General features: G+C 42.1%; 1 protein-coding gene across 2 annotated transcripts in view; it reads left to right on the forward strand.

Annotated features, from left to right (window-relative positions):
- Window positions 1–27,528, forward strand: part of ryr3 (ryanodine receptor 3) — a 349,432-nt gene that overhangs the window by 317,686 nt on the left and 4,218 nt on the right. For both annotated transcript variants that reach the window (XM_041214540.1, XM_041214541.1), the window contains 12 exons: window positions 3,870–3,956; window positions 6,987–7,163; window positions 9,904–10,034; window positions 10,865–10,907; window positions 11,716–11,843; window positions 16,050–16,110; window positions 16,959–17,105; window positions 19,472–19,606; window positions 23,247–23,403; window positions 24,674–24,738; window positions 25,135–25,235; window positions 25,985–26,036. In XM_041214540.1, coding sequence (XP_041070474.1) covers window positions 3,870–3,956; window positions 6,987–7,163; window positions 9,904–10,034; window positions 10,865–10,907; window positions 11,716–11,843; window positions 16,050–16,110; window positions 16,959–17,105; window positions 19,472–19,606; window positions 23,247–23,403; window positions 24,674–24,738; window positions 25,135–25,235; window positions 25,985–26,036 — 1,284 coding nt within the window. The remainder of the gene's footprint in view (window positions 1–3,869; window positions 3,957–6,986; window positions 7,164–9,903; window positions 10,035–10,864; window positions 10,908–11,715; window positions 11,844–16,049; window positions 16,111–16,958; window positions 17,106–19,471; window positions 19,607–23,246; window positions 23,404–24,673; window positions 24,739–25,134; window positions 25,236–25,984; window positions 26,037–27,528) is intronic.

Raw genomic sequence — 27,528 nt, forward strand, 5'->3', positions numbered from 1 at the left:
CACTCAGAATGTTGCCGCCTTTGTCTCGCATTCATTTTGTCTGACCTTGCCTCTGTAAGTTATCATGGGACATTTTCTGCATTAATGGCACGATATAAATGTGAGTTGTTGTATAGCACAGGACGCAGAATTCCAGTGTGCTTTAACCTCCACTGTTTAACAAGTACGACTGCAGTTTGAAAAATATTTCTACTTTTTGGCTACTTGGACAAGATTGTAATATTTGATCTGTCGAACAGTCCACTCTTTTTAGGACCAGAGCTGAAACCTCAGAATCTGGGGCACAACAAATTTTCACCTCTGGAAACGGAATTTTTCTTTTCTTTATTCTTTCATGGGATGTTGCTGTTGCTGGGAAAGCCAGCATTTGTTGCCCATCCCTTGAATTGCCCTTGAACTGAACATTTCAGAGGTCAGTCAAGAGTCAATCAACCACGTTGCTGTGGGTCTGGAGTCACATGTAGGCCAGACCAGGTAAGGACGGCAGATTTCCTTCCCTAAAGGACACTGGTAAACTAGATGGGTCTTTACAACAGGCAATGGAAGTTGCATGGTCACCATTACTGAGACTGGCTTTCAATTCCGTATTTATTCATTGAATTTAAATTTCACCGGCTACCGTTTAATTACCAAGCTGCCGAATTTGATTGCAGGCTAGAATAATTTGATGAAGCTCTCCTTTGCCTTCTGGGTCCTCTGTGGAACAGTCCATAAGACAGCTTCTCAGGCCATAAGGATTGCTGCTGCCAAAAACAGCTCAGTAGCGAATTTTAATGTATTGACCAACATATGTGAATAGGGCACCCATGACTTAGCCTAATTTTACCAGAAATTAAAAGCTAACTGATCCTTGCTGGCCTCCTGCATTTTTGTGAAAAGAATAACATTGAGTGCCTTTTTCTATTTTACCTGTTACTAGCTCCATGGTCTTAAATTTGCTTCTTATTTGTACTTTTGTTCCAAATGATGTTTGTCAATGGCCTCCTTAGGGATAGATTGTTTGCACATGGTTCCTGGATGAGGTCAAAATAGCTTTGTTGCCAAAACCAGTAAAGTGAGACTTAGTGAGGAACCTGACTATTGCCATAAATTCATACCTTGCTGTGAACTAAAATGACTGGGCTGGTGTTTAAGTGTATTCTGGTTCAGCGCATGATGAACCCCTGCAACTCTCCCAATTGCCTTAATGCCTGTCAGGCCAATGTTATTAACGTTAGGTGGGAAGCAAAGCACAAGTAAAGATGCATATTTATCTTCATTGCTTGATTTAAAAAAATCACAAAAGATATGAATAGAATCTTTGCATCAACATGCATTGATCCACTTTGATTCCTAGAGGAATTTTTAGAATGGGCAAAATTGCTATCAAAATTCCACCAACACCTGTGCTGGCTTGCCAAAGTATGATATATAAATACACACTTAACAATAAATTTGCCTCTATTGATCCTCACACCCTGCCCCATTTGTCTGCCCTCCAACCCCCATCCCACCCCATCACACTCCACCTGTATGGATCATTTACTAAAATGTTCATTTTTCTTAATGTCTGCATAACAGATCCAATTTTGAACATAAATTATAGGAGTTCATACTTTATTTCCAATTTATTAACTCAGTAACAAAAATGTGCTCATAAGTGTCTGTATTTGATTATTTTACAACAATGCCAACAGTTTCTTTTGTCATTATGCAAAGAGGGAGCGCAGTCACTGGTGTAGTCATTCTCCCAATGTACACATTGTCATTCTTTATCACCTCATCCGTGAACGTGAGTGATAATTTAATCATGAAATCAAATGGTATACATAATGTTGTGTTGTTATAGTGATATGGGCACCAATCAGTCATAAGTGATTGTGTAAACATGTTGTGAGTTCATTTATTGAGACTAGGCACATGAGAAGATTTTGTTACGGACACGAGAGCGAGGTGAATTGAATTATTATTACTGTTCCCCTCTCCTGCCCGTGACAGTGGTAGCTTTAATTTCTAATTTAATTTGTTTCCCTTAGTATCCTTTCCCTTGTTGAAATGGGCTGCGGTGTATTTCCCAAACCCCAGTTTAGTGTGTCTAGTGTTAAAAATAACCCCACAGCAAATTCTTTGTTAAAGTGAAACAAAACCAGGACTTATTAACACTTTCAAAACCCGAGGGATAGATTGCGACACACGCCCACACTCATGAGCATACAAGGTAGAAAAGCAGAGAAAGAAAAGGAAAGAAGTTACAAATTGCGAGCTGCTAAAAAACGTCAAAAAGGTATTGGCATTAATTCACTTGAGTAAAGTCCAGTAAGGCCGTGTCCAGCGAAGGTTCTTTCAGATGGCTTTGTCTGACAGAATTCCTGGTCTTTGTCCTAGGAACTCATTTGAAGCGGTTGAAGATGCAGCAAAGTATTCTTATATTCTGGGAATTAGTTCACCCTATAGGCGAAATGCAAGATTCTTTTTGGAGATCCAACTTTGAGAGAGATGGAGCTCAGAGGCAGGCTGCTAGCCTGGAGTCTGATCTTCTCTTCTGAGGTTAAACCACAACTGAAGACAGAATCCAAAAGCTGCATAATTAAAGCAATGCAAACAGCTCAGTCTCAGTCACGTGATAGGATGGTTTCAGGTCGAACCACTCAGCTAATGATGTACTTTAAGGACCCTCATTAAAACCCATTGTATTTTGAGCAGATCACTGTGGAACCATTAACACAACATTGGAGATGAGGAGTCATAATAGCTCTGCCTTTGTCCAGAGTGGGTTGGTGCAGACGTCTCTTGTACTCATCCTTTGTGTTGGCTTGGCTGGAATGTTCATACAATGCGAAGGGCGTCACATTCCAGTAGGGTGATGAGTTAGCCTTTGTCCATTTTTAAAAACAGAATTTAAACAAGAGAATTTGGAAGAGAAACAAATTTTTAAGATTTCTTTTTCTTCACACTTTCTCAGCATGATAATTTATACAAAGGTAGAGGCTTGTTGTGCTCTGCTCAGGCAAAAGTGAAACTAAGACCGGATTGCATGACACACTTCCCTTCTAGTGATGTCATGCTGCTATCCTTAAAGGCATCTTACAACACATAATGCAGCATGTGTAAAACTCAAGGTTTATTTAATACTTTTCTCTGTAAATAATATAATTATTACCTCAATAAATGAGTTCAGTCCAGGCTGAAATTACATTGAATTGAGAATAGGACATCATCACTTCAAAATCACCCTGATCGGTGATTATTAGACAAGGATATGATGGCAACTCTTCTATGGCTGAAGGCAAAATTAGAAGAGTATAAATATGACAGTTTTATTAGAAAATCATTATATAACAGTCCATTCAAACTCTACATAGGTTCATTGTTAACTTCTGGCTTGCAGTTTTGATGTATTTAAACAATCTTTAAACTGTGACAAGAAAGGATTGTTGTAGTAGGGACCGAATTCTAGCCTCAGCTGACATAGGCATTTGGCTTTTTTGCAGACAGTGGTGGGTTACCTATTTAGTGTCAGACTGATTGAAGTCTTTTTACACTGATTGAAGGGGAAATCAGAATAACTGCTGTGCCAACTTCAATCACTTCTTAGCCACTCTCACCAGCTAACTGCAGGATATGGATGCAGTGTGTGAATCTGTGCACTATCAGCCACCCCTCCGAGCCTGTAATGGGAATCCGGAGACACTGCCATGATTTTAACCGGACGCGGCTGCCAGAGAAGTTACCCTTCAATTAAAAGGCTTCTACAACAGTGGGTGGAAGTGCTTCAATATAAATATTAGATTGTGGGAAAATAGTAGTCATGTGCGAAACACCAAGTTAAATTGGTCTGAGGTTCTGATTAAATATTGGTATATCACGACTGAATTGCTTTTTTGTTTCAGAATTATCTGGCCAGGAATTTCTACAACCTGAGATTGCTAGCTCTGTTTGAGGCATTTGCCATCAATTTCATTCTGCTCTTCTACAAGGTAATGAAAAGAATATGGACATTTGCTTTTTGTTGGTTCTTTCAATATTGTAATTGTACTAATAGCAACAACTGCAAGTAAAGAATAAAAAAAGAGAACAGTACCTTACTGTATACAGCGGAACATGTAGAGAGCAACAATAACAGGTTTCTAACCAGCAAACACCAGCAAATGACCGTCAGGTCATTTAAGTTAAGATAATTAAACAAGAATTAGGAATGGGAGGAGGCCATTCAGCCCCTCAAGCTGGCTCTACCATTCAGTAAGATCATGGCAAATCTGATTGTGGCCTTAACTCCACTTTCCAGTCTGCCCACCGTAACCCTTGACTCCGTTCTCGATCAAAAATCTATCCAACTCAGTCTCCGCTGCTCTCTGAGGAAAAGATTCCACAGACTAACAACCTCTGTTAAAAAAAATTTCCTCGTCTCAGCCTTAAATGGGGGACCGCTAATTTTGGGGTAGTAAATGGTATTCGTGAACAGAGTTCTAATAAGAGTTTAAACAAGCGAGAGGCTTGTTCAGGTCCAATGTTAGTTAGAATGCCTAGAACCAGGAGAGTTTATACTGGAAAAGAACTTTGATAAGGTCTTCAAGCCTCCAAAGGATCAGTCCAAGAAAAGGGAACCAGAATTTGGATCAGAGAGGTGGGCATATTACCCCCAGGAATGACAAGAAAATAGGCAAACAGTGGTAAGGGGAGTTGAAGGGACAGATGCAGTTAAGGTTCTGTTTTTGGCAAAACCCTATCCAAATGGCTATTAATATTTTAATCTAAAGGTGCAGTCGGTATATATAGTTTGCTCCTGATAATTTGATGTTGCTTAATTCAGAGAAGTAGATAGGATTTCAAATTACTACATAACGCTTATTCAAATTACACTATAAAAAAAATTCTGGTCGCTTCATTTCATTAAGCATTATTTGCATTTGTTAATGAAAACAGTGACTAAATTATCAGGAGTAGAGTTTTTCTTCTCTTCAAATTGCATGTTAGCCAGGGTACAAGAAAAAATATCAATTTGGATTTTTCAGGAATTATGTAAAAGTTAACTACTTTCCCTTGTGGATGTGAATAATTTGAGACATGATAATTGCGCAAGATCTGGCACCTTCCTTGATTCACAGAAACAAAAGAACTGCTAATTGTAAAAAAAAAGCAAGATCCATCCAGTTCATTTTCAACTTCATGGTAGCGGTTTAATGGAATGATCATGAGCAAAGCATCCCTCTCAATTATTTTATTCATTTATGGGATGTGGGCTTCGCTGGCTAGACCAGCATTTATTGGCCATCCCTAACTGCCCTTGAGAAAGTGTTAGTGGGCTGCCTTCTTGAACCACTGTAGTCCATGTGGTGCAGGTACACCCACAGTGCTGATAGGGAGGGAGTTCCAGGATCTTGACCCAGCGACAGTGAAGGAATGGTGATATATTCCCAAGTCAGGATGTTGAGTGGCTTGGTGGGGAACTTCCAAGTGGTGATGTTCCCATGTATCTGCTGCCCTTGACCATCTAGATGGCAGTGGTCATGGGTTTGGAATGTGCTGCCTAAGGAGCCTTGGTGAGTTTCTCTTAATCTACAATTGACCCATGCAGAGTGGAGACATAATAGTGATGTTTAAATAATGTGAGATGTTACTGAAGAAAGTAGGTTAGCTATCTTGACTCATAACAATGAATTACTACAAATTTCATCAGTATCCATCAAACTAGAAAAAGCTTTTCTTCCGCTGTATAGTAGACAAATTATCAGAGACAGTAGTGGCCTCAGAGACAAATTTTAAATGATAGATAACTATTGAGAAGAGATTTGAGCATTTTACGAATATAGGGAAAATCACTTGATTTATGTTTCTGAAGAACAATGAAAGTTGGCTTTGCTTGAAAGGAAACCAACAGATGATGTGGGACAAAATAATCATCTGTGGGCTCTGGATGAGGGAGTTAGATTCCTTTTTCTCACGCTGGACTTTCTGTTCTTACGAATTGAAACTTACAATACCTTGGCAAAGCCAGTTAGATGAGTTAACCTTAGGAAAACATACATAGAAATGTAATGAATTGAGCTTAATTAAAATGCTTTAGTTATTTGCTGAATCTTCCCATGTTGCAGTGGACTCAAGTTACAGTGATAAAACTCCAGCTTGCTCTGCCACCCTGAAACATGAAGCCTTTTCATAAGGATCTATCGGAAGTCAGAATTGAATTTAAATACAGTAAATTTTGTGTTATCCAGCACTCAACCAACTGGAATTCTCTAGGAACCGGAATTTCTGACAGCTCGCTTTATTTTCAAAAGCTGGTCACTTGCGGTGTTCAGATAATGCATTCTTTTTTTTAAAAATCCACTAATAATAATAAGAGATTGTAAACCTGCTGAAGTTGTTCTTGGGTTTTACATCGAAATGATTAAATTATTGGGTCAGTTTTGTTCATTGTGCCTGAACAAAGATATTCTGCTCGAAGCAACTGTCAGTAAAACTGCCCGCTCGATTTTTTTTTAATACAAAAGCTCGGTTTTCAGTTGTGGTGGTTTGACTGTGATGCTCTGCTGTGCTGGAGCCTTTGACTGCCCAGCTACTCTTCCCCCGCCCCCACCAAATCACCTAAAAGCCCTGATAGTCTTGTGTCTGGAGCAATGTGACTCCCCATTAATCAGCATTTTTGATGAAGCGGCACCACCTGTTCCCTGAGCATGCCGGATAACCAAGATTTACTGTAGTAATTCAGAAAGGAAACAGAAAATGCCACAGATACGTAGCATGTCTGTTAGTATTTTAAATGAAGAATAGAGATGAAAGAAGAACATTTCAGCTGATTGAGACTTATTATTTTCAAAATATGGACAGAGCTTGTTTATCTATAATAATTCATACTTTTATTTCCAAAATGGCTTTCGTGCTTTTATTTTGGTTAAACATAGAAACTTTGCAAATTACAAATATGCTTTTGAATGTTTGCTTTACCATGAAATTCACATTTTATATTATTTCAGAAGCAGTTTATTGTTTTTTTTTCCCCCTTTAAGGTGACTGAGCCTCCAGCTGATGATGAGGAGGGTGACTTCAGTTTCTGGAACAATGATAATGTAGATTACTACGTGTTACAGGAGACTACAGGATACATGGCCCCAACACTGACATTTCTTGCTATTATTCACACTATCATCTCAATGCTTTGTATCATAGGGTACTACGTATTGAAGGTACAGTACCAACTCTCCCACTTTGAAAAGATACAGTACAGAGACTTACCACATTACATGCTGAAGCACTGCAGCCATGAAACTTTTCAGCCATGCTATTGATAAACTCACCCTATTTATGTTACGAGGTGATTCGGAAAGCTTAACGTTTCCTTGTGCTAAATTCTCCCAACAGCAGAAAAGTTTCTTTCTACCCTTTTAAAATCATCAAACCCTCGATGAAGTCACCCATAAACCACATTCCAAAGAATACATGGCTCGTTTATGAAACCTCCCCTCATCTCCCCTTGGAGGCTTGGTGAATCTGCACTCCTTCCAAGATCAATATATTCTTCCAAAAGTGCGGCATTCAAGACTACACACAGTGCTCCAACTTTAGTCTTGCCAGGGTTCTGTCTAGTGGTAGTAAAATCTCCTCCCATTTATATGCTAGATCTCTAGTGAGGAAGACTAGCATTCCATTAGCTTGCTTGCTTATTTTATTTTACCTGACTGACTGCACTTCAATGATCAATGTACATACATCCCAAAATCTCTTCTAGCATCCACTGTTCCTAGCTTCGCATCAGTTAAAAAGTATTTGGTCACTAATTTTAAAAATGCAACCACAAGAATCTTAGGCGCCTGCACAGTTGATGCTGAGATCCTCCTCCTTCTCTTCCAATACTGATCTGAGTGGGACTCCCCTCAGGCGTCTCTACTCTCACCTATTCAGTCCCTTCACCCTCGTGGACTCCCCCATGAACCCATCCTTGCCTCCTTCCTATTTCTCATCTACTTGCTGCTCTTTGGTGACATAATCCAGAAGCACAATATCAGGTTTCACCTCTACGGTCTATCTCACCACCTCTCTCAGCCCCTTCACTACTTCTGTTGTTAGATTGCTTGTCCAACGTACAGTCTCAGATGAGCCAAAATTTCCTCTATTTGAACATCAGGAAGGCCAATTATCTTCAGTCCTCATCATAAGTTCTGTTCCCTGGCCATTGACCCCACCCTCACCCATCCATGGCCACAGTCACAGGCTGAATCAAATTGTTTGCAACCATGGTATTTTGTTTGACCCTGAACTGACCTATCAGCCCTATAATCTCTCCATTACAAAGACTGCCTAGTCCCACCTCCATAATATTCACCTGTCACAGCTCCTGCCTCAATTCGCCTGTTGCTGGGAACCTCATCTATGCATTTATACTTCCAGAATTAAGTATTCCAATGCTGTCCTAGTACTCCTCCTCCTTTCTGTCATCCTACCCCCAACACTCGATCTTACCCAAAACTCTACTGCCTGTATCCTCATTTGACCCAGGTCCAATTCACCCATTCACCCCTGTGCTTGCTGACCTACATTACATCCAATCCGCGAATACCTCAGCATCAAGATTCTCATCATTGTATTCAAATCTCTCATGGCCTCACCTCTCCCTATTTCTAGAAAATTCTTCAGCCCTACAAGCCTCAGCTTTGCTGCAGCTCAGACCTCTTGTGTGTCCACACTCCTTTCATCCCACCATAACGGCCATTCTGTCAGCTGTTTAGGTCTAGAATCCCCTTCTAAAATCACTTCACTTCTCCCCCACCCTCTCTCTCTCTCTCTCTCTCTCTCTCTCCCACCCCCCCACCTCCCTTCCTCTAAGACACTCATTAAAACCTACCTCCTTGGCCAAGCTTTTGGTTATCTGCCTTAATGTTTTCTTCTTTGTCTGGGGTCATTTAATGTCTGATAATGCGCTAACTATGCTAAAGGCACTATATAAATTCAAGTTGTTGTTGCAACAACATCGACCAGAATTTTGTCAGGCAGAAGGGGACGTTGCTCACCAACAGGTAACAGAACCAACAGGGAACCTCCTTCAGTTCCACGGGAGAGACCCGACAGAATCAAGTGCCCATCAGGCACTGAAATGGCCACCATCACACTTCCCCTATGATTGAGATCCCTGGCAGCATAAGACCCACCTGCCAAGAGTTGCTGGCCAATCAGAGGCTGGCAGCTCTTCATGGGAGCGGGGGCAACTAGCAATAATGCACCCGCCAGAGGCCCAGGATCATTGTGGGAGCTCAGACCAAAAGTAAGTGAAGTTGGATTGGGGATCATGGGATGAGGGTCATGGGAGAGGGAATCGGGGGGGTCAGAGGCAAAGACAGGAGGATGGCTGCCAGTGGCCACCCCTCCCTTCCCAATGCCAGGTCTCTCTATCAAGCGCAGAGTCGCGGGGTACCTGATCCCCTGCCCCAAACGGCGGATGGCAAACAATAGGGTTTGCTAGGCGGACCTCTGAAGGTGCAGCAAAGTCACGCGGGCCCCATTTAATCCCTGAGCTTCCACCAAATAGCAGTGGGCTCAGGGCTAATGGGTGTCAGTTGGCTTATTGATGAGCCTAATTGACATCCCAACCTTGGTGCCCGGGAATCCCACGTCAGCCCCTTCCACCCTCTGCCTTTATCAGGGTGGGGGGGTTGGGGGGGAGGACTTTTCCGCCATGCCTGGAGACTGAAGTGGGTCCTTTTGCACGGTGAAGTGGACCCCTATAGTTCCCACTGCAACGGCTGCATTAACTCCAGCCCGTCAACTCTAGTTGATGACTAAGAATGTCTTTGGCAACCAAGGGTTAAAAACAGTAGGTTATGTGGTCAACAAGTAATGTTTGAAGCTTACACTGAAGCATTAATATCACATAACTTTCTTTAAATGTGCCAAAATGTTCAAGCTGGTTTTATTCATTCCATGCGTTCAAAGGTCCCCCTTGTAGTCTTCAAGCGTGAAAAGGAGATTGCCAGAAAGCTGGAGTTTGATGGGCTGTACATAACAGAGCAGCCATCTGAAGATGATGTTAAAGGCCAGTGGGATCGTCTGGTCATCAACACACCGTATGTGGAAACAAGTACTCAGTTTACATAATGCATTTGTATGCACACAAAATACAAACAGCTTTTAGGCCTACAGGCTTCAGGATAGCTCGTCCTGAAACATGTTAATTTTGTTGCATCACTGCCCATTTGAATTCATCAGTGGCTTTAAAAACAAAGACTTGCATTTATATAGCGCATCCTCATGCAAGATCAGCAGGCTTGGATTTCCCCCTGAATAGCCATCCATTTTAGGCGGAGTTGGGGCTGTAAATGGAACTGAAAACAGGCTATATGGCCCTTTCCTTTTGGAGAGAGAGCAAATAATGTTACCTGCAAACAGACTTGCCCCCCCCCCCACCTCGCCAACCCACCCGATGAGGTCATGCATGCTACAGCGGTGAGAGGTGTGGCTGCCTTGATCTTATGAATGCCCTTGAAGAGAGTAGAAACTCTTGAGACAGGTCATGTGAGTTAAGAGAATGATTTTAAGTAAAGAGGACGCTTGGGCATTTGGAGAAGTCACCCTTTGCACCAGTGATTTTAATGACACCCGGGTGTGGAGTTGCATGAATTGGGTAGTTTTAATTCTCAGTGATATCACTCATTATATCGCTCCGCATTATTACTTATTATATCACCCAGTGATATCACTCCTTATACTCCACCTACTTTTCCTTTCCTTAGACTCCAGTGGGCGTGTCATAGGAAGTCAATCCCATATTGCACGTTTTATACTCTTGTCAAAAGTTAAAATTGCTACTGATGGGTAATAAAGGATGTCTATTTAACTTAAATTTGCAAGAAGTTAGCCAGCAGCTAAACTAACAATTTTCCTACAACTGTTACAGATCCTTCCCTAACAATTATTGGGACAAGTTTGTCAAAAGAAAGGTAAGATTTGTAGTGTTAACTGAGGCAGGCAGATTCTAAATCAGATAATGGAAGTTAGAATAATGAATTCAATATCAAATCAAAAGCAAAACAAAGAGAAGGAGGGAGATTTGGAATTGAGGAAGAGGGATAAAAGAGAAAAAAATTAATGTTGATATTTTTTAACATCTCCAACAAATTTAAATTCTATAGGAATGATTCTCCACATTTGTACAAAAATAATTGGCAGTGTCAGGGTATTGCTTGGCAGCAATTAAGATTTATCATGCCATGAACAGCTTACTTACATTGGAATTGACAAACCTTAATCTTTTCTGGTGAGTTTAGTGTGCATAATCACACAAGTATACAACTTCCCCCTGCTCCATGTAGTTAAATGCCCGTTTTGTCAGAGAGATCCTGGTATCGTGTGGCTTCTGGAGGAGCAGGGCAACTCCAGGGGCAACTTCCTGATTTCTGCTTTTAATTCACCGTAAGTAACTGTCCAATCTAAACTTTAACGCAGGTGAGCGTTGAAAACCTCGCCATTATTTTTCCCGCAAGCTCTGTCCGACACCCTTTGTGTGATATCCTCTTTGTCTGCGACCTCTCCATGTCTGTCAATGTGGTTGATGACCTCACTCTCCTCCATTCCATCCTTGGCCCCCTCTCATTCTTATGTTCTCTGCAGTTCATCTATGCCATTATCCACCTTCTCCAATTTTTTTGCTTTGTGTTCAATAGACTTCTCTACAGTACAGTAGGGTGTTTTAATTGTAATAGTTTATGTTTGTTTGAGTATGGCTGTATGATCTTTGCTCTCTACTAGGTTATTAATAAATATGGAGATCTTTATGGAACTGAACGCATTGCTGAACTCTTGGGTGTGGACAGAAGTGCTTTAGATTTTAGTCCCATTGAAAAGCCCCCAGAGCAAGAAGCAACGCTGGTTTCATGGTAAGTGATATGTGTTCCTATTGGGTAGCTCTTTCTCACAGAGAAGGAATCTGAAAAGTGGCTTAATATAAAGAATAAATATGGGGCAGAATTTTCTGCCTGCCGGGCGGGTGGTGCGGGAGTGGGTGTGGGAGGGCGTGGATGGGCATCCCCAATCGGGTCTGCGCCACCATTTTACGTGGGCGGGCCAATTAAGGCCTGCCCAGCGCGGCACACACCCGGAAGCGCTGTGCCCTCCCTGTGCGGGCGGGATGGGGGTTGCCTGAGTTGGGAGTCCGCTCTTTCACGTGCGCAGAAATGTGTCACGTGAGCTGGGACGTGCCAATGAATTCATATAAAAAAATTTTATTCAATTTATAAAAACTTCATGGAACCTCAACCCGCCCATGAAAAATGCAAAAGCCGCCTGGGCTCTTCGCCTGCCCGCTAACCTTAAGATCGGACGGGCAGCTCAGTTTATTAGTTTAATTGGTTTTTTAAGTGGCCTCAATAGGCCTTTGACAGTTCAGCAGGCGCAGAGCCGACTCGGCTGTGACGCACGCACTGACATCACCGCACGTCATTTTACGCCTCGGGGAGCAGGCCCTGCCCCCGCTTGCCGAGCCAAAAATTCTGACCATGAAGTTTTTGCTTGACCAGTTGCTGTCTCTAGGATGTACAAACTGTGCGATGCCCTGCTCAGGGCATTTGGGAGCTGCGTGAACAAGACAAGCAGCTGCAGTCAGACTAAAAAATCGTCAAGGAACAGCACAGGGTCCGGACCAGCAAGCGTCAGCTTGATTGTGACTTAAATGTCAAATCAGTCACAGAAAGTAAAATAAAATAAAAGTCATGTGGCGTCCTGGGTTTTATACATAGAGGCATAGAGTACAAAGCAAAAAGATTATGATGAACCTTTGACAGACACTAGTTCATCCTCAACTGGAGTACTGTGTCCAGTTTTGGTCACCACATATTAGGAAGGCTTTGGAGGGGTTGCAGAAAAGATTTATGAGAACGGTTTCAGGGTTGGGGGCTCCAGTTAGATAGTCGGATAGGCTGGAGAAGCCGGGGTTGTTTTCCTAAGAGAAGGGAAGATTGAAAGGAGATTTGATGGAGGTGTTCAAAATCATGATGGTTCCAGACAGAGTAATTACAGAGAGATTGTTCCCATTGGCTGATGGGTGGAGAATCAGAGGACATCAGTGTAAGGTAAAAGAACCAAAGGTGACATGAGAAAACCTTTTTTTATACAGCGAGGACCTGGAATGCACTGCCTGAGTGCGTGGTGGAGGTCGGTTCGATTGTGGCTTTCAAAAGGGATTTGGATAAGCACCTGAAAGGAAAACAGTTTGCCGGAGAAAGGAAGTGGGGTGGGACCAGCTAACCTGCTCTTTCAGGGAGCCAGCACGGACTCAACAAAGCCATATGGCCTCTTTCTGTGCTGTAACCATTCTATGATTCCGTAAAAAGAAATGAAGTATTGGATAGAGAGCGATTTTTTTTTTTAAAAAAAGCAGAAAGAAAAAGTAACAAAACATCATTTCATTTTTTTAAAATATCCAACAACAACTCAAAGCTGAAGGAATGGGGCTGCACACGTAAAATAAAGACCATTTTCAGTGCCAGAGAAGTTTTAGCAGTAATTAAGACTAACCCCACTGCTAAAATAGTGTTAGACTGAAAAAATCTTAACATTTTGTGGTGAGTTTCCTACATAAGTACAGGAACTTCACACATTTCAATTAATCTGATTAGGGAACCCGTCGCCAAGATGCCATTTTCACTCAGCTGAGGGAGGAGCATGGCATCTCGAACAACAGCTTCCAGAGCCTGAATTTTACCTTTGGCGCATCAGCGGGCCTGGGAGTGATTAGGAAATGGGCCCCCGAGCCTTCCCCTGCCACCCCCCACCCCACTCCACCCCCCTCCCACCCCCCCACCCACCCACCCACCGGCCAATTAACGGCCAGCCAGCGTGAAACATGCACTGCAAAGCTTAGTGCTGCTGTGGTGGGGGCGAGAAGAGGGACATCTCCGTGGGCGCGGGGTGAGCCCTGTGAGAAAGCTCCCTGAAGCCAGACAGCTGCCTCAGGGAGCTGCAGACCTGCAAAAAGCTCAAATAAAGGTTTAAAAAGCTGCAAGAAAATGTCCATGCACCACCTGAAAATATCGCTGATCAAAACGCTGCCGACAGATATTTATTTTTATTTTATTTTATAATGGAAATTTCATCCTGCCGTGAAAAATTGGAGACAATTGTGCCGTCAATGGGCTTAATTGCCCTTGTAATTGTCGGCAGGCGCGTTTCTGACTTTTGCCTGTGTCCGCCGAGCGAAATATCGCAGGAGCCTGCGATGGCGCCAGGCCGCTTGCCCGACATCTTCTCAGGTGATTTTACGCCCGATCGGGTTGGGCGCGTGCCCGCCCATGGGTTGTAAAACTCAGCTCCAGATTTTTGCGTTTAACTGCGCATGTACTTTTGGCTGTCTGATTTGCGCTTGAATCGTGATAAAACACCATTAGTCACATTGTTAGCTTCACAGCAAGATCCAGCCCAATGTGACTTCAAGACTGGGGAGGGCTGCCTTCTGTTCCTGAGCCCAGGCAGCCTCTGACCAGCAGGTCAGATGTATTAACTCTAGGCATTAATTTTAGGCTGTGTTTGCTGCCAACATGCTGCATGTGCAGTTGTACCGTTTTACTCGGTGACGTCATTTCCAGTGACAGAGAACAGAACCCAGAAAGCAGTTAGACCGACTTTCCGAAATAAAAAAGAATGCGCTCAGTTTAACAGAAATAGGTCTCCAAAAAAAAAAGACTTGACACAGAAAGTTAAATGTGAGCCAGAAACTAGGCACGTGCACAACTTTCCACTCCATCTCCAACTCCGTTCCATGCAACATTCTTGTCACAGCAGTTATACACGGACTGCGTCATTCAGGGTTTTTTTTTTAACTCTTTGCTTATGTAATTGGGAAGGGAAAACAAAGTTTCTCTGATTGTTTTAATATTCTCCTTCCCTCTATTACATAAGCTTTTTTTAAAGATGGGTTTTGCTAGCACTGTCTCTCCCGACAATTATGTCATTGGTTTTCTGAGCACGCACGGACAAGTGTGCAAGTTCAGAGGGGTATCGGTGGCCATCTTGTGCGGCCATCTTGCATTGACAGGAGACACAGTATTAATTTTAATAGACAGAAAACCCTGTGGCCTGAATTTTTCCCACATTGGGCAGGCTCAGCGGGAGCAGGCGGGGGCGGTCAGGGAGCTGACTGCCGCCTGCGATCGGCTCCACACTGCAATCTCACGCAGGCGGGCCAATTAAGACCCGCCTGTGTGGATCGCGAGTGGTAGCGCTGAGCGCTGCCTGTGCGGGCGGGTGGGGAGCCGGGGGGGGGGTGGGGAGAGTCGGATCCAGCACGCAGTTCACACATGCTCGCAAAAGAGCACTTCAGTCTCCCTGAGGCACAGAGCTACCTCAGGGAGATTAAAGTGCTATTTTAAAAAAAAGAAGCATTAAAAATTTACTGAAACATGTCCCCTCATGCGACTGTGTCACATGAGATGGGACATGTTTTTCCTTTCAAAATAAAGGATTTATTTAAGTAGTATTACCTTTAGGAAACCTCATCTCGCTCGTGGATGAGGTTTCCTAAAAATGTAAAGGGCCACTTGGCCTTTTCACCAACTGTTCGGCTGGACGAGCAGCATAAACTTCAAGTTAATTAGGACCTTAATGACCATAATAGGCCTTTCAATTATCGACGGATGCGCAGCCGACTCCAACATGTGCCCGCCGAACAAAATATCGTGAGACAGCGCAATGATATCGGGACGCATGCCCAATGTTATTGTGCATCATATTACATTACGATGTGTTGGGCATGCGCCTGCTCACCGAAAGTGACTGTGCTGACTTCCACGGTCAATTTCCTGATGACTGCATCCGTTGTATGAAACTTTCCACCAGATGTCCTAAATTGAAAGTTTACCTCAGTAACGGAATAACATTTATAACAATTTAAATTATGGATTAATGATGAAGAATGGTGACATGTGTGAGGGGGCTAGAGCGTGCCAGCACCTTGGGGCTATCCCGCCCCCCCGCCAGCAGCTTCTGGACTCCCCCAGCAGGAAGAAAATTTGTTTCTTAAAAGAAAATGTAGAAAGAAAGTTGGAATAAAAAGTACTTTTGAACATTAAATATGGTGTTTGTTCTTTTAGGTTGAGTTCCATTGATTTAAAATACCATATCTGGAAGCTTGGAGTTGTGTTCACGGACAATGTAAGTCAAATTAAACGCAATCACTCATTTGACTTAAGTGTGCTCTTTTAATATATGCTCGCCTTTTCCACTTCATAAAATCTAGCCTGTTATTTGCAATTCTGGTTATAATGATCTGTGGGATTTCCCTTCCTCACACTGGATGCAGTAAAGGCTATGGGCCCTGACAACATCCTGGCTGCAGTTCTAAAGACTTGTACTCCAGAATTAGCTGCACCCCTAGCCAAGGTGTTCCAGTGCAGCTACAACACTTACATCGACCTAACAATGTGAAAAATGGCCCAAGGGTGTATGTCCTGTCCACAAAATGCAGGAGAAATCTAATCTGGCCAATAACCACCCCATCAGTCTACTCTCAATCATCAGTAAAGTGATGAAAGGTGCTGTCAACAGTGCTATCAAGTGGCACTTACTCATCAATAATCTGCTCATGAATACTCAGTTTGAGTTCTTCCAGGGCCACTCAGCTCCTGATCCCATTACAGCCTTGGTCCAAACATGGTCAAAAGAGCAGAACTCAAGGGAGTGACTGCCTTTGACATCAAGGCAGCATTTGATCGAGTTTAGCACCAAGGAGTTTTAGCAAAACTGGAGTCAATCAGGATCAGGGGAAAGCTCTCCACTGGTTGAAGTCATTTGTACTTGTACAGTCAGGGTTGGATTCTGCCACAATGTTCTGCAATGGTTAATGTTGTTTCTAAAAATAGCTCACAGGATAGTGCTAGAAACAGTCTAGAGCAGGACCGTAACGGCAGAAATAGCTTAATTACTGTAATATTTCAGTGATGTTAATAAAATATAAATGTTCCTCATGCAGCTAATACTTAGCTTCATAATTCTATTTGCAGTCATTCCTATATCTGGCTTGGTACACAACCATGTCTATTTTGGGTCACTACAACAACTTTTTCTTTGCTGCCCATTTGTTGGATATTGCCATGGGATTTAAGACGCTCCGTACCATATTGTCATCTGTAACTCACAATGGCAAGCAGGTGAGAACTGCAAAACGTACAACCTGGTCTGTCCCAAATCACAAGATAGTTAGACATGAGAAAGGCATTTGGTCTAAACATGGACAATGGACTCCCATCTGTTGCAGAATCTAATTTTGCAAAATTATGTGAGAGTATTCATCTCCACTACTCTATCTGGAAGCCCATTCCATATTTTGATCATTCTTTGCATGAAGAAGCTCTTGGTATAAAGCTTAATTTTACCGTATTTTGAACCTGTTGATTGTAGAAACTACTAGCATAAAAGAAGGCCATTCAGCCCATTGTGCCAGTTGCCAATGTTAATAATATGTTAATTATATTGTTGAGGTACACAAGTGAAGGGCATTGCTGAATTAACTACTTAGTGCACTTATGAAGAGAGACTGCTAGGACATTGGGTTTGGAGGTGGGAAGCAGATATATGTAATGCTGCATTCTGTGAATAAACCCATTATCAATAAAATATTAGTGTCTAGTTTCATACTTCAACTGGCTTGGGATATATAAAAGCCAACCCTTCTGTCACTGTAAGCAGTTTCTCCTTATTTATCCTTTCAAAATCCTTCATGATTTTGAGCCCTTCTATTAAATCTTCCCTTAGACTTATCTACTCTAAGGAGAACAATCCCAGTGTCTCCTTTCTTTCTGTGTAACTGATGTTCCTCATCCTTGGTACCTTTGGTAAATCTCCATTGCACCCTCTCCAAGGCCTTGACATCCTTCCAAATGTGTGGTGCCCAGAAGTGAACATGACACTGCAGATGGGGCCTAACCAGTGATTAGTAAAGCTTTAGCATAACTTTCTTGCTTCTGTGCTCTTATGTCTCTATTTATTAAGGCAAGGGCAAAATAAGCTGACTTTACAGCCTTATCAATTTGTCCTGTCCCCTTTCTGTATGTAAACCTCCAGCTCTCTCTGTTCCCTCAATCACTTTAAAATGGTACTATTTCATTTTTTTTTGCAAACTGCATCCCCTCTCACTTCGCTGCAATAAATTTTATCTGGCAATTTACTGCCCATTTCACCAGTCAATACCATCCTGAAGCTTGCTACCGTTCTCCTCCCTCTACATTACTTTGAGTTTTGTGCCATCTGCGAATTTTGAAATTGTGTTCTGTATACCCAAGTCCAGATCATTTAATATAAATCAGAAAAAGCACTGACCCCAGTACTGACCCTTGGGGGTGCTATTGTATATTTCTCTCAAGTCTGAAAAGCACGTTTTCCCCCACTCTCTGACTTCTGTCCTTTAGCCAATTTAATTTCCATTCTGTTAATGCCCCTTTCATTTCATGGGCTATAATTTTGCTAATATCTCTGATGTATTAAAAACCTTTTGAAAGTCCATATACACATCAACTACAGTACCCTCTCTGCTACTTCGTCAAAGCGCTCAATCAGAAATGATATGCCTTTAACAAACCCATATGGGCATTAGACTGACTGGCCTGTAGTTATAGAGTTCATACCTCTCCCCTTTTGAAGAGAGATTCAACATTTGTAACTCTTCAGTTCTTTGGCACCACCCCATTTTTACAGAGGATTAGAAGATTGTGGCCAGAGTATAGTGTCCTACTCTCATAATTTAATTGAAACTAATAGTTCAGATTTCCCTTTTCCATGCTATCACCTATTTTGTATAACCCTATAAGCTCATCTCTCAGATCCCTTCTTTCGAGACTGAAAAGATCAAGGACTACAACTTTGATAGTATGTTAATTATATTGTTAAGATACACAGTTGAAGGGCATCGTTTAATTAAGTGCCTAGAGCACTTATAAAGAGAGACTGCTGGGAAACTGGGTTTGGAGTTAGGAAGCAGACACATGCAGTGCTGCATTCTGGTGCAAAATGTGCGTCAAAGCATCCGATATGGCAGGCAGGACACGCGTAATCATTAAACGCCCGAAGTGTATCTGCCAGCATATTGGTAAAGGCAGTAAAAGAAAAAGCCATTAAGGCCCCTTGTCTGAAACAAGCTTCAGGTCTTTTTCATTTGCAATTAAGGGGTTTAACACCTGTTTAAACCTCCCTTTTGCATAATTGAGCTGCTGCGAATGTAATGGAGGGGCAGCTATATTCAGAAAAACAAAGTCTGCATTCAGCCTAACTATCATTCATTGGATAGACCACTGAAGCCACCACTGAAAAGGACATTTTTAAAAGAAGTACTTATCTGAATGTGAAACCGGGCAGAGAAGAATTAACATGTGAATGAGAATTTAAATTGTCCCATGTAATTTATACTTTAAGTTCTGCCTTGTCAGGTTATGCCTTTCCTCATGATTCAATTAAGAAAGAATTGATTAAGTGGCTATCCCTTAACTGGCACTGACTGACATTTGCTTCCTACCTTGTGCAGCTTGCACTGACGGTTGGCCTCTTGGCAGTCGTAGTGTACCTATACACAGTGGTTGCTTTCAACTTCTTCCGCAAATTCTACAACAAGAGTGAGGATGAAGATGAACCTGACATGAAATGTGATGATATGATGACGGTATTTATCTATTAACGTTGTGGAATGGACATTCATTCCATGGTTATGGTGAAAGTGCCACAGAAATTCAATTCCAGGCATGTTAAACCCGTATAATAAGAACCAAGTGTCACAGGCATCAGTTCACTCATTTGTGACACTCAGATTGGCATATTACACTCTGTGCTACATAATAGAGTTCACTTCTTAAACGTCTCCCTCAGGTAGCTACTAAAACCTAATTCATTCTTGAATTATAAAGGATATCTTTATCTATTTCATGTAACTGTGTGTTCTGTGCAAAGAAATGCTTGCATTGATATAGCACCTCCCATGACCACAGGATGTCCCAAAGTGTTTGCAGCCAATGAAGCATTTTTGAAGTGCAGTCACTGTTGTAATGTAGGAAATGCAGTGGCCAATTTACACACAGCAAGATGCCACAAAAAACAATGTGACAATGACCAGATAATCTGTTTTCATGATGTGGAGGGATAAATATTGGTCAGGTCACCGGTCATAACTCCACTGCTCCTCTTCTAAATCTTCTATGTGGGTAGATGGGGCCTGAGTTTGATGTCTCAGTGGACAAGCTGCACTCCTTCAGAACTGCACAGGAGCATCAGCTTTGATGTTATTGCTTACGTCCAGGAGTGGGACTTGAACCTCCAACTTTCTGAGTCAGAGGTGGGAGAGCTTCCAACTGAGCCATGGTTCAATAGCTCAATTGCTGTATAACCTGAGTTTCCCTAAAACAAAAGCAGAAAATGCTGGTAAAACTCAGCAGGTCTAGCAGCATCTGTGGAGTTAATGTTTCGAGTGTGTTTGACCTTCTTCAGAGCTTCCCTGTGTCTCCCTTCCCTGAGTTTCCCTGGGGCCAGTCATGTGCACGTTTTAACTTCCGCTCCAGAGCTAAGCCCACCATCTTTTTCTACTTCCTTCTCCCTTCTTGTCCTTACCTCTCCCAGACACCTTTTACCTGTTGTTATGCCTCCTTTCATTTCTCCCCTTCCTTGGTATTCTGCTCTCCTAAATCTTAACACCACCACCCCCCCCCCCACCCCTCAGCATTCCTTGATCCACCTGTACTGCAGCTGCAGGTTTGATTCCCTCTTTTCCCCTCTTAGCATCCTCTGAAGGGCTGCCTGCAAATGAATACCATCCCCAACTACCCCATCCTACTCTCTTGCTGATATGCCCACTGGAGGTGACTCTTGCCAACCATCTTCCTGTTAAATTCACCCTTCATTGTGCTGACCCTGTGGACTCTGCCCAGTGGATCACAGCTTCCCTCCCTCAGCCTCTGTAATTTTAACGTCCATCTTAATTCATCATGTTCTCTCTCCTCTGAGTTCACTATACCTATCCTCCCTTAATCTCACCCTCCAATGAACCTCCCCAACCAATATTTATGTCCATGCCCTTGACCTTGCCATTATGTGGCCTCACCACTTCCATTGCATCAGTCACAGGTAAGGCCATCTCTGATCACTCCTTTGTATCACTCTCCATCTACAACCTGCTTCTCCCTCCAAACCCTACTCCATTCATAGAACAATCTCTTCCCCAATTCACACACAACTGCACATTTAAAATCCCAACCATTTAGCCTTGGCCCTGCATTCACCATAACATTTAGCAGCTGCCGATCTGCTTAACCACAACCTGAACTTCATCTTTGATCTAGTCCCAATTAAAAATCATTCCTCTCTTTCACTCTGGTCACTCCCCAGGTACAGCCTTTATCTCTGCTCCCTTAAGTCCAAGGGAAACAAACTTGAAAGGATTTAGTGGACAACTGGTTTAAGCATCGGCTGCCAGATCTGGCTGGACCACATGAAGCACTATTGGCTTCTGTCCCCGTCTGCGCAAACTGCTCCCTATTCCAGAATCGGCCTGAAATGGAAGGATAAACCCCTGCTTCTTTATTCTACTGCATGCCATCTTCCTAAACCCTTCTCCCCTGTCTGGTTCACCCTCACCTCCAACGTTCCTTATTAAGACCATCTGAGCTTCCATGGTCACTTCCCTCCCTTCCCCTAACCCACCAGGTCAAACTTCCTCTAAGGAACACAATGCCTACCTCTGGTTTCTCCCAAAGATCTATCCTTAGTCTCCCTCCTGTTTCTCATCTACATGCTGCCCATTGGCAACGACATCTTAAGAAACAGCATCCACGTGTTCACTGACAACATCTAGTTCTACCTCATCACCACCTCTCTTGACCTCTGGCTCTAAATGATTAGACTACTTATCCGACATCCAGTACTGGCTAAGCAGCTATTTCCTCCAGCTAAGTATTGGGCAGACCAAAACCATTTTGTTTTGTCACTGCCTTGAGCCTCACTACCAACTTCATCACTCTCCCTGGCAACTTGGACTGAATCTGATTGTTTGCATCCTTAGCGTCCTATTTGACCGCATGTCCACACTAAGATCTCTTACCTTCATCTTCACAACATCGCCAGTTCTTGTCCTGCCTCATCTCATCTGTGGCTGAAAGCCTCATCCACCTCTAGGTTTGACTATTCCAACACACTTTTGACTACCTCATTAAGCTTGAAATCATCCAAAACTCTGCTACCTGTGCCTTAACTTACACTGAGTCCCAATCATCCACCACCTCTCTGCTCGCTGACCTACACTGGCTCCCAGTTAAACAACAGCTTAATTTTAAAATTCCCATCCTTTATAAATCCCTCCAGGGCCTCCTCGCCCCTTCCTATCTCTATAATCTCCTCCAACCCTGCAATCTTCTAAAATATCTGCACGCATCCAATTCTGGCTTCTTGGCATTTCCAATTTTAATCACACTACCCCTAGCAGCCGTGCTTTCAAGACCCTAAGCTCTGGAATTCACCTCTTCATCCAATTTATCCTCCTTTAAAATGCTCCTTAAGAACGACTTGTTTGACTCAGCTTTCTGTATTCAGCCTGAAAGTCCCCTTTATGTGGCTCGTTAGCAAAGTTTGTTTGATAGCACTCCTGTGAAACGCTTGTGATGTTTTACCATGTGCCATATCAATGCAAGATATTATTGCATAATTTGTAATCCAAATTTTCTGTTTTCAATCATGTTGATTTCTTCAATTCCGTTTCATTTTAAATATCAATTTACAGTCCACTATTATATTTCCCACAACCACGCTGAATAACATATGGGATTTACCTCTGCTGATAATCATTGCAACTTAAACATTGCTGGTGTATTGTTGAATAGCTTTATTGGTTTTCACCCTCTGTTTCCTTCAGAATGCAGTTTCTTATTTTGGGGTATATTTCCTTTGCCTCTTACCTATTTGGCAATTCCTCATTTGTCACCTAGGCACCGAGTGTCAGCAAACTATTAAGCATGTGGGGCATCATTGATGGGCCTGATACATTCCCACTATTCAGCAGGTCACTGCATAACAATCAGGGTAGGATTACTTGCTGATTGCCCACATATCCAACCCAGAAAGAGTGAAGCTAACTTAGCATGCCAGCCGGCACCAACTAACTAGTTAACAAATTATTTAACGAATGCTGTAGCAGCAGCAATTGATAGAAAGAAGAATGACTCACCAATTTCTACCTCCCAGTCACAATTCAATGCTTCCTGCCTTTCTAACACATTTCAATCTCTGACAATATGTCACATATTGTCTTCTTTTATTTGCAGTGCTACTTGTTCCACATGTATGTGGGTGTCAGAGCTGGAGGTGGCATTGGAGATGAAATTGAAGACCCTGCTGGTGATCCTTCTGAAATGTATCGGATTATCTTTGATATCACGTTCTTCTTCTTTGTCATTGTCATCCTACTAGCTATTATTCAGGGTATGTTTTCTTACCACAGGAAAATTTTGAGGTGGAATTTATTTCCAATAAATTCTTTCATCCAAAAGATTTAGTGCTATTCACTCTTCACTGTTGAATTTCTGAGAAACATGCAATCGGTTTCTATCACATTTTTTTGATTTTCCAGTACCCACTAAATGCACCCTTGGTTAGACCGCACTTGGAGAATTGTAAGCAGTTCTGGTCTCTATATTATGAAAAGAACATAGAAGCAATGGGAAAGGTGTAATAAAGTCCCACTCAAACCTTGTTTAGCTCACGTGTAGTGCATTATGGCTGCATAGCAGACCAGTGTGGAGTGGTTGGCTCCACAAACTGACTTTGGTTCTGGAGAGATTTGGAGGCAGGGGGGTGTGGGAGGAGAGGGTGCAGCCTTCTGCCCCCTCCACCACCCCCCCCACCACCTTATTATTCAGCCCATAGTGTTTCCATTTGCGGGCAACACCAGAACTACAGCCCATATAAGATAGTCAATCATAAATCCAATAGGGAATTCAAAAAAAGTTCCTTTACCCAGAGTGGTTCCACTGTGGAACTTGCTACCACAAGGAGTAGTGAGTTGAATAGCATAGGAGCATTTCAGGAGAAAATAGGTGAGAACGCGAGGGAGAGAGGTCTAGAAGGGTGTGTTGATGAGGTTGGATGAAGAGGGATGGCAAGGGGCTTGTGTGGAGCATAAACACCAGTTTGGATCTGTTGAGCTGAATGGTCAGTTTTTGTGCTGTATCAATACTTTGTAATCCTTTCAGTACCAACTCTATGCCTTAAAGAATGCAAACAATGCCAGTCTGGTGAAGTCTGCTGAAAGCAGTATGTATATCGGCAATTGAATAAAATTCTAAAATAGTACAAGAAGTACAGATGTATCCCAGTGTGTGTGAACATTCAAATGAATCAGTGTTCTGACTCATCATGTAATTACGATGGAGAAAATATTTTAATTAAAATGCTTGTTACACTGATCTTTCCTGACATTTGTCCTGGGACGTGTGTATTGAATAATGAATAACAGAAAAAAGGTATTACAGGGGAGGAAAGCTATAAAATCATGGTTGAAAAATCCTAGGTTTTACGCAAAAAAATTCTGCATCAGACTATTGGCATTAAGATTTGGAAAAACTTTGGGCTATAAAATGTTGCCAATGTACCAGCACGTACAAATACATGTGTAAACAAAATGTTAGCGGCAATGTAATGGAAAGTGTAAGCTGCTCAAATATTGCTCATGTTATCATTTTCTGCTACGTAGGTTTGATTATTGATGCTTTTGGTGAGCTGAGAGACCAACAGGAGCAAGTGCGAGAAGACATGGAGGTGTGTTTCTTTTATAAATACTATCTTACATTCGTACCTTTTCATTTGAATTAATGTTGGTTCCCATTTTCTACTATTTCTAGACTAAAGGTCTCAATCTCAGCGTTATTAGGAGTAAGATTCCCTAAGCGTGACAGGTTTCTGTCCCTCGCACCCCACCCCACTATTTTCTTCTCTCTCCTGTGGTGAAGGTAGCACTTTGATGGGCATTGATAAATTTGCTCGCTATTCCACATTAACACTGTACTGACACAAGAAGTGGTATTATGCAGATGTGTTATATAACCACCAAACAACTATAGTTTCCTCAAAAGCTGAAGAAATGCAAAGCATTATTTATGTCAGAAAGGAGCTAAGACAATGTTTCAAATGGATTGTTCTTTCATTGAATCCCAGACCAAATGCTTTATTTGTGGAATCGGCAATGATTACTTCGACACTATACCACATGGTTTTGAGGTACATACACTACAAGAGCACAACCTTGCAAACTACCTGTGAGTATCAATTAGTTTGTTATGTTTGTGTGAACTGTTTATGTGAAATTTATATAAAGATCCTTCAGGTTGATGTTGGCTTTAGTCTTCCATTCACTACTGGAATATGGTTAAGGAATCAGAGGAAATTAGGGGAGGAATTTGCAAGGTAACAGAGAGGAGAGCCTGCCGGTTTGGCCAAAGCAGATATTTTTATATAAAATCAGTTCCTTTTCAGGAAAGGCTGATAGCACCCAGTAGCTTTGCAAGTGGCTACTGGAAGCAAGGCATCCTTTTGCTGTGCAACAGATTTCACTATCAGCCTTCTTTGTGCACACTGGTGGCAACAGAAATGGAGCTGGGAGGAATTTGGTCCGAAGAGATCATCCTGACTATCGCACTCCATTCCCTAACATTGCCAGGACTGGATGTAAACAACACTTCCTCCCAGTCCTTGAGAAGATTCTGCTTCCAGGCCAAACAGGTGCGGTGTAACTGGGCACCATCCCAAGTATAAACTGTCATTGCCTGCTTTGAGAACACCCTGCATCTGCATAGAAGATGATGATTTTCATAATCACAAAATATTAAAGTACTGGGTAGCAATCTGTATACGCTGAGATTCTAGCCCTGGGTTCTCACAGATAAGAAAAAAAATCTTTGACACAAAACATTTCTTTCATATTGAGTAATTACAATGTCCAAAAATAATTTGGCAGGGAAGCAGATGCAAATTTAATTGTAATTTACAAGTGATTTCTGTCCCTCAGGTTCTTCATGATGTACCTCATAAATAAAGATGAAACTGAACACACAGGTCAGGTAAGTAGCAAGATGTTGAACATGAATCAAAATAATTGTAATGAATATTTTTGTTTCCTGTTCAATCAAGCAGAGGAAGGTTAGCTTTCTGTACCGTAATGCTTTTCAGCATCAGCATTCATTGGTCGCAATGGAGGTACAGGACATAAAACTAGAATCCGTTGTTGAGGATGTGATAACAGGGCTCCTGAAAAATCACAGTATGATTAGGCAGAATCAACACGGTTTTACAAAAGGGAATCGAGTTTGATGCACCTATTGAGGTTTTTGAGGGTGCAACTGGTGGAGGATCAGTCTGCAACTCTTTACAGTCTATATCAATGGTTTAGCTGAGGGGACCAAGTCTAATATATCCAAGTTTGCTTATGGTACAAAACTAGAAGGTGAAGTAAGCTGTGAAGAAGATATAAAAGTTGCAAAGAGATTTGGAAGGGACTGTTTCTGGCTGAGTAATTATGCAGAACACAGCAGATGGAGTGTAATGTGTGGAAGTAGAAAATTATCTATTTTGGTATAAAGAATGGAAAGGAGGATGTTTCTTGAAAGGCGAGAGACTGGTAAATATTGGTATTCCAAGGGATTCGGGTGTCCTTGTATATGAATCATAGAATTATATATGCAGGTACAGCAAGCAATTAGCAAGGCAAATGCTATGTTATTCTCCAATTCCTTTGTAATAAAGGCTTAGTTAGAATAAGAAATTTGCTACAATGATGTTGGGGTTTGGTAAGACCACACTTGGGGTATTATGTAGTTTTGGTCTCCTTACCTAAAGGAGGATAAACCTGACACTGAGGTGTGCAGCAAAGGTTCGCTAGATTGATTTTTGGGATCAGACGGATGTCCTATGAGGAGAGATTGAGCAGACTGGACCTATGTTCTCTGGTGTTCAGAAGAATGAGAGGGAGTCTCATTTGAAGCATATAAAATTCTTAGAGGCTTGATAGGGTAGGTGCTGAGAGGTTGTTTCCCCTGGTTAAAGAGTCTAGAACTAGAGGATCAAAATCTCAGGATAAGGGGTCAGCCACATAGATAGAGGCGAGAAGATTTACTCAGGGTTGTATTTTTGGAATTCTGTAATCTGCAGGGTTGTGGATGCTCATAATATTTAAGACCAAGATCGAAAAATTTTTGGACACTAATGGAATCGAGGAATAGGGCGGGAAAGTGGAGTTGGCATGCAAGTTCAGTTCTGATCTTATTGAATATCCTAGGTTTGAGGGGCAGTATGACTGTTCCTGCTTCTATTTATGTTCTTCCTATATTCGGCAGTGTGCCTTTCTCTCCCTCAGCTAGTGCTCCTATTTTCCAGACCAACTTTATGGTCCGTGTGAGTGAGTTAGATTACGTGTTTACCTACCTTGAAATGTTCTCCATCATTCTTTAAACATGAACATGCTTTCCACAAAAACTTGGCCAATGTTGGTTTGTTCTAGGAAAAACATATGCTAAGAAATTTCTAGAAGAACTTTACGTTGTGACATTAACATGT

This window comes from Carcharodon carcharias, chromosome 20 (genome assembly GCF_017639515.1).
Source record: "Carcharodon carcharias isolate sCarCar2 chromosome 20, sCarCar2.pri, whole genome shotgun sequence".
Taxonomy (NCBI): domain Eukaryota; kingdom Metazoa; phylum Chordata; class Chondrichthyes; order Lamniformes; family Lamnidae; genus Carcharodon; species Carcharodon carcharias.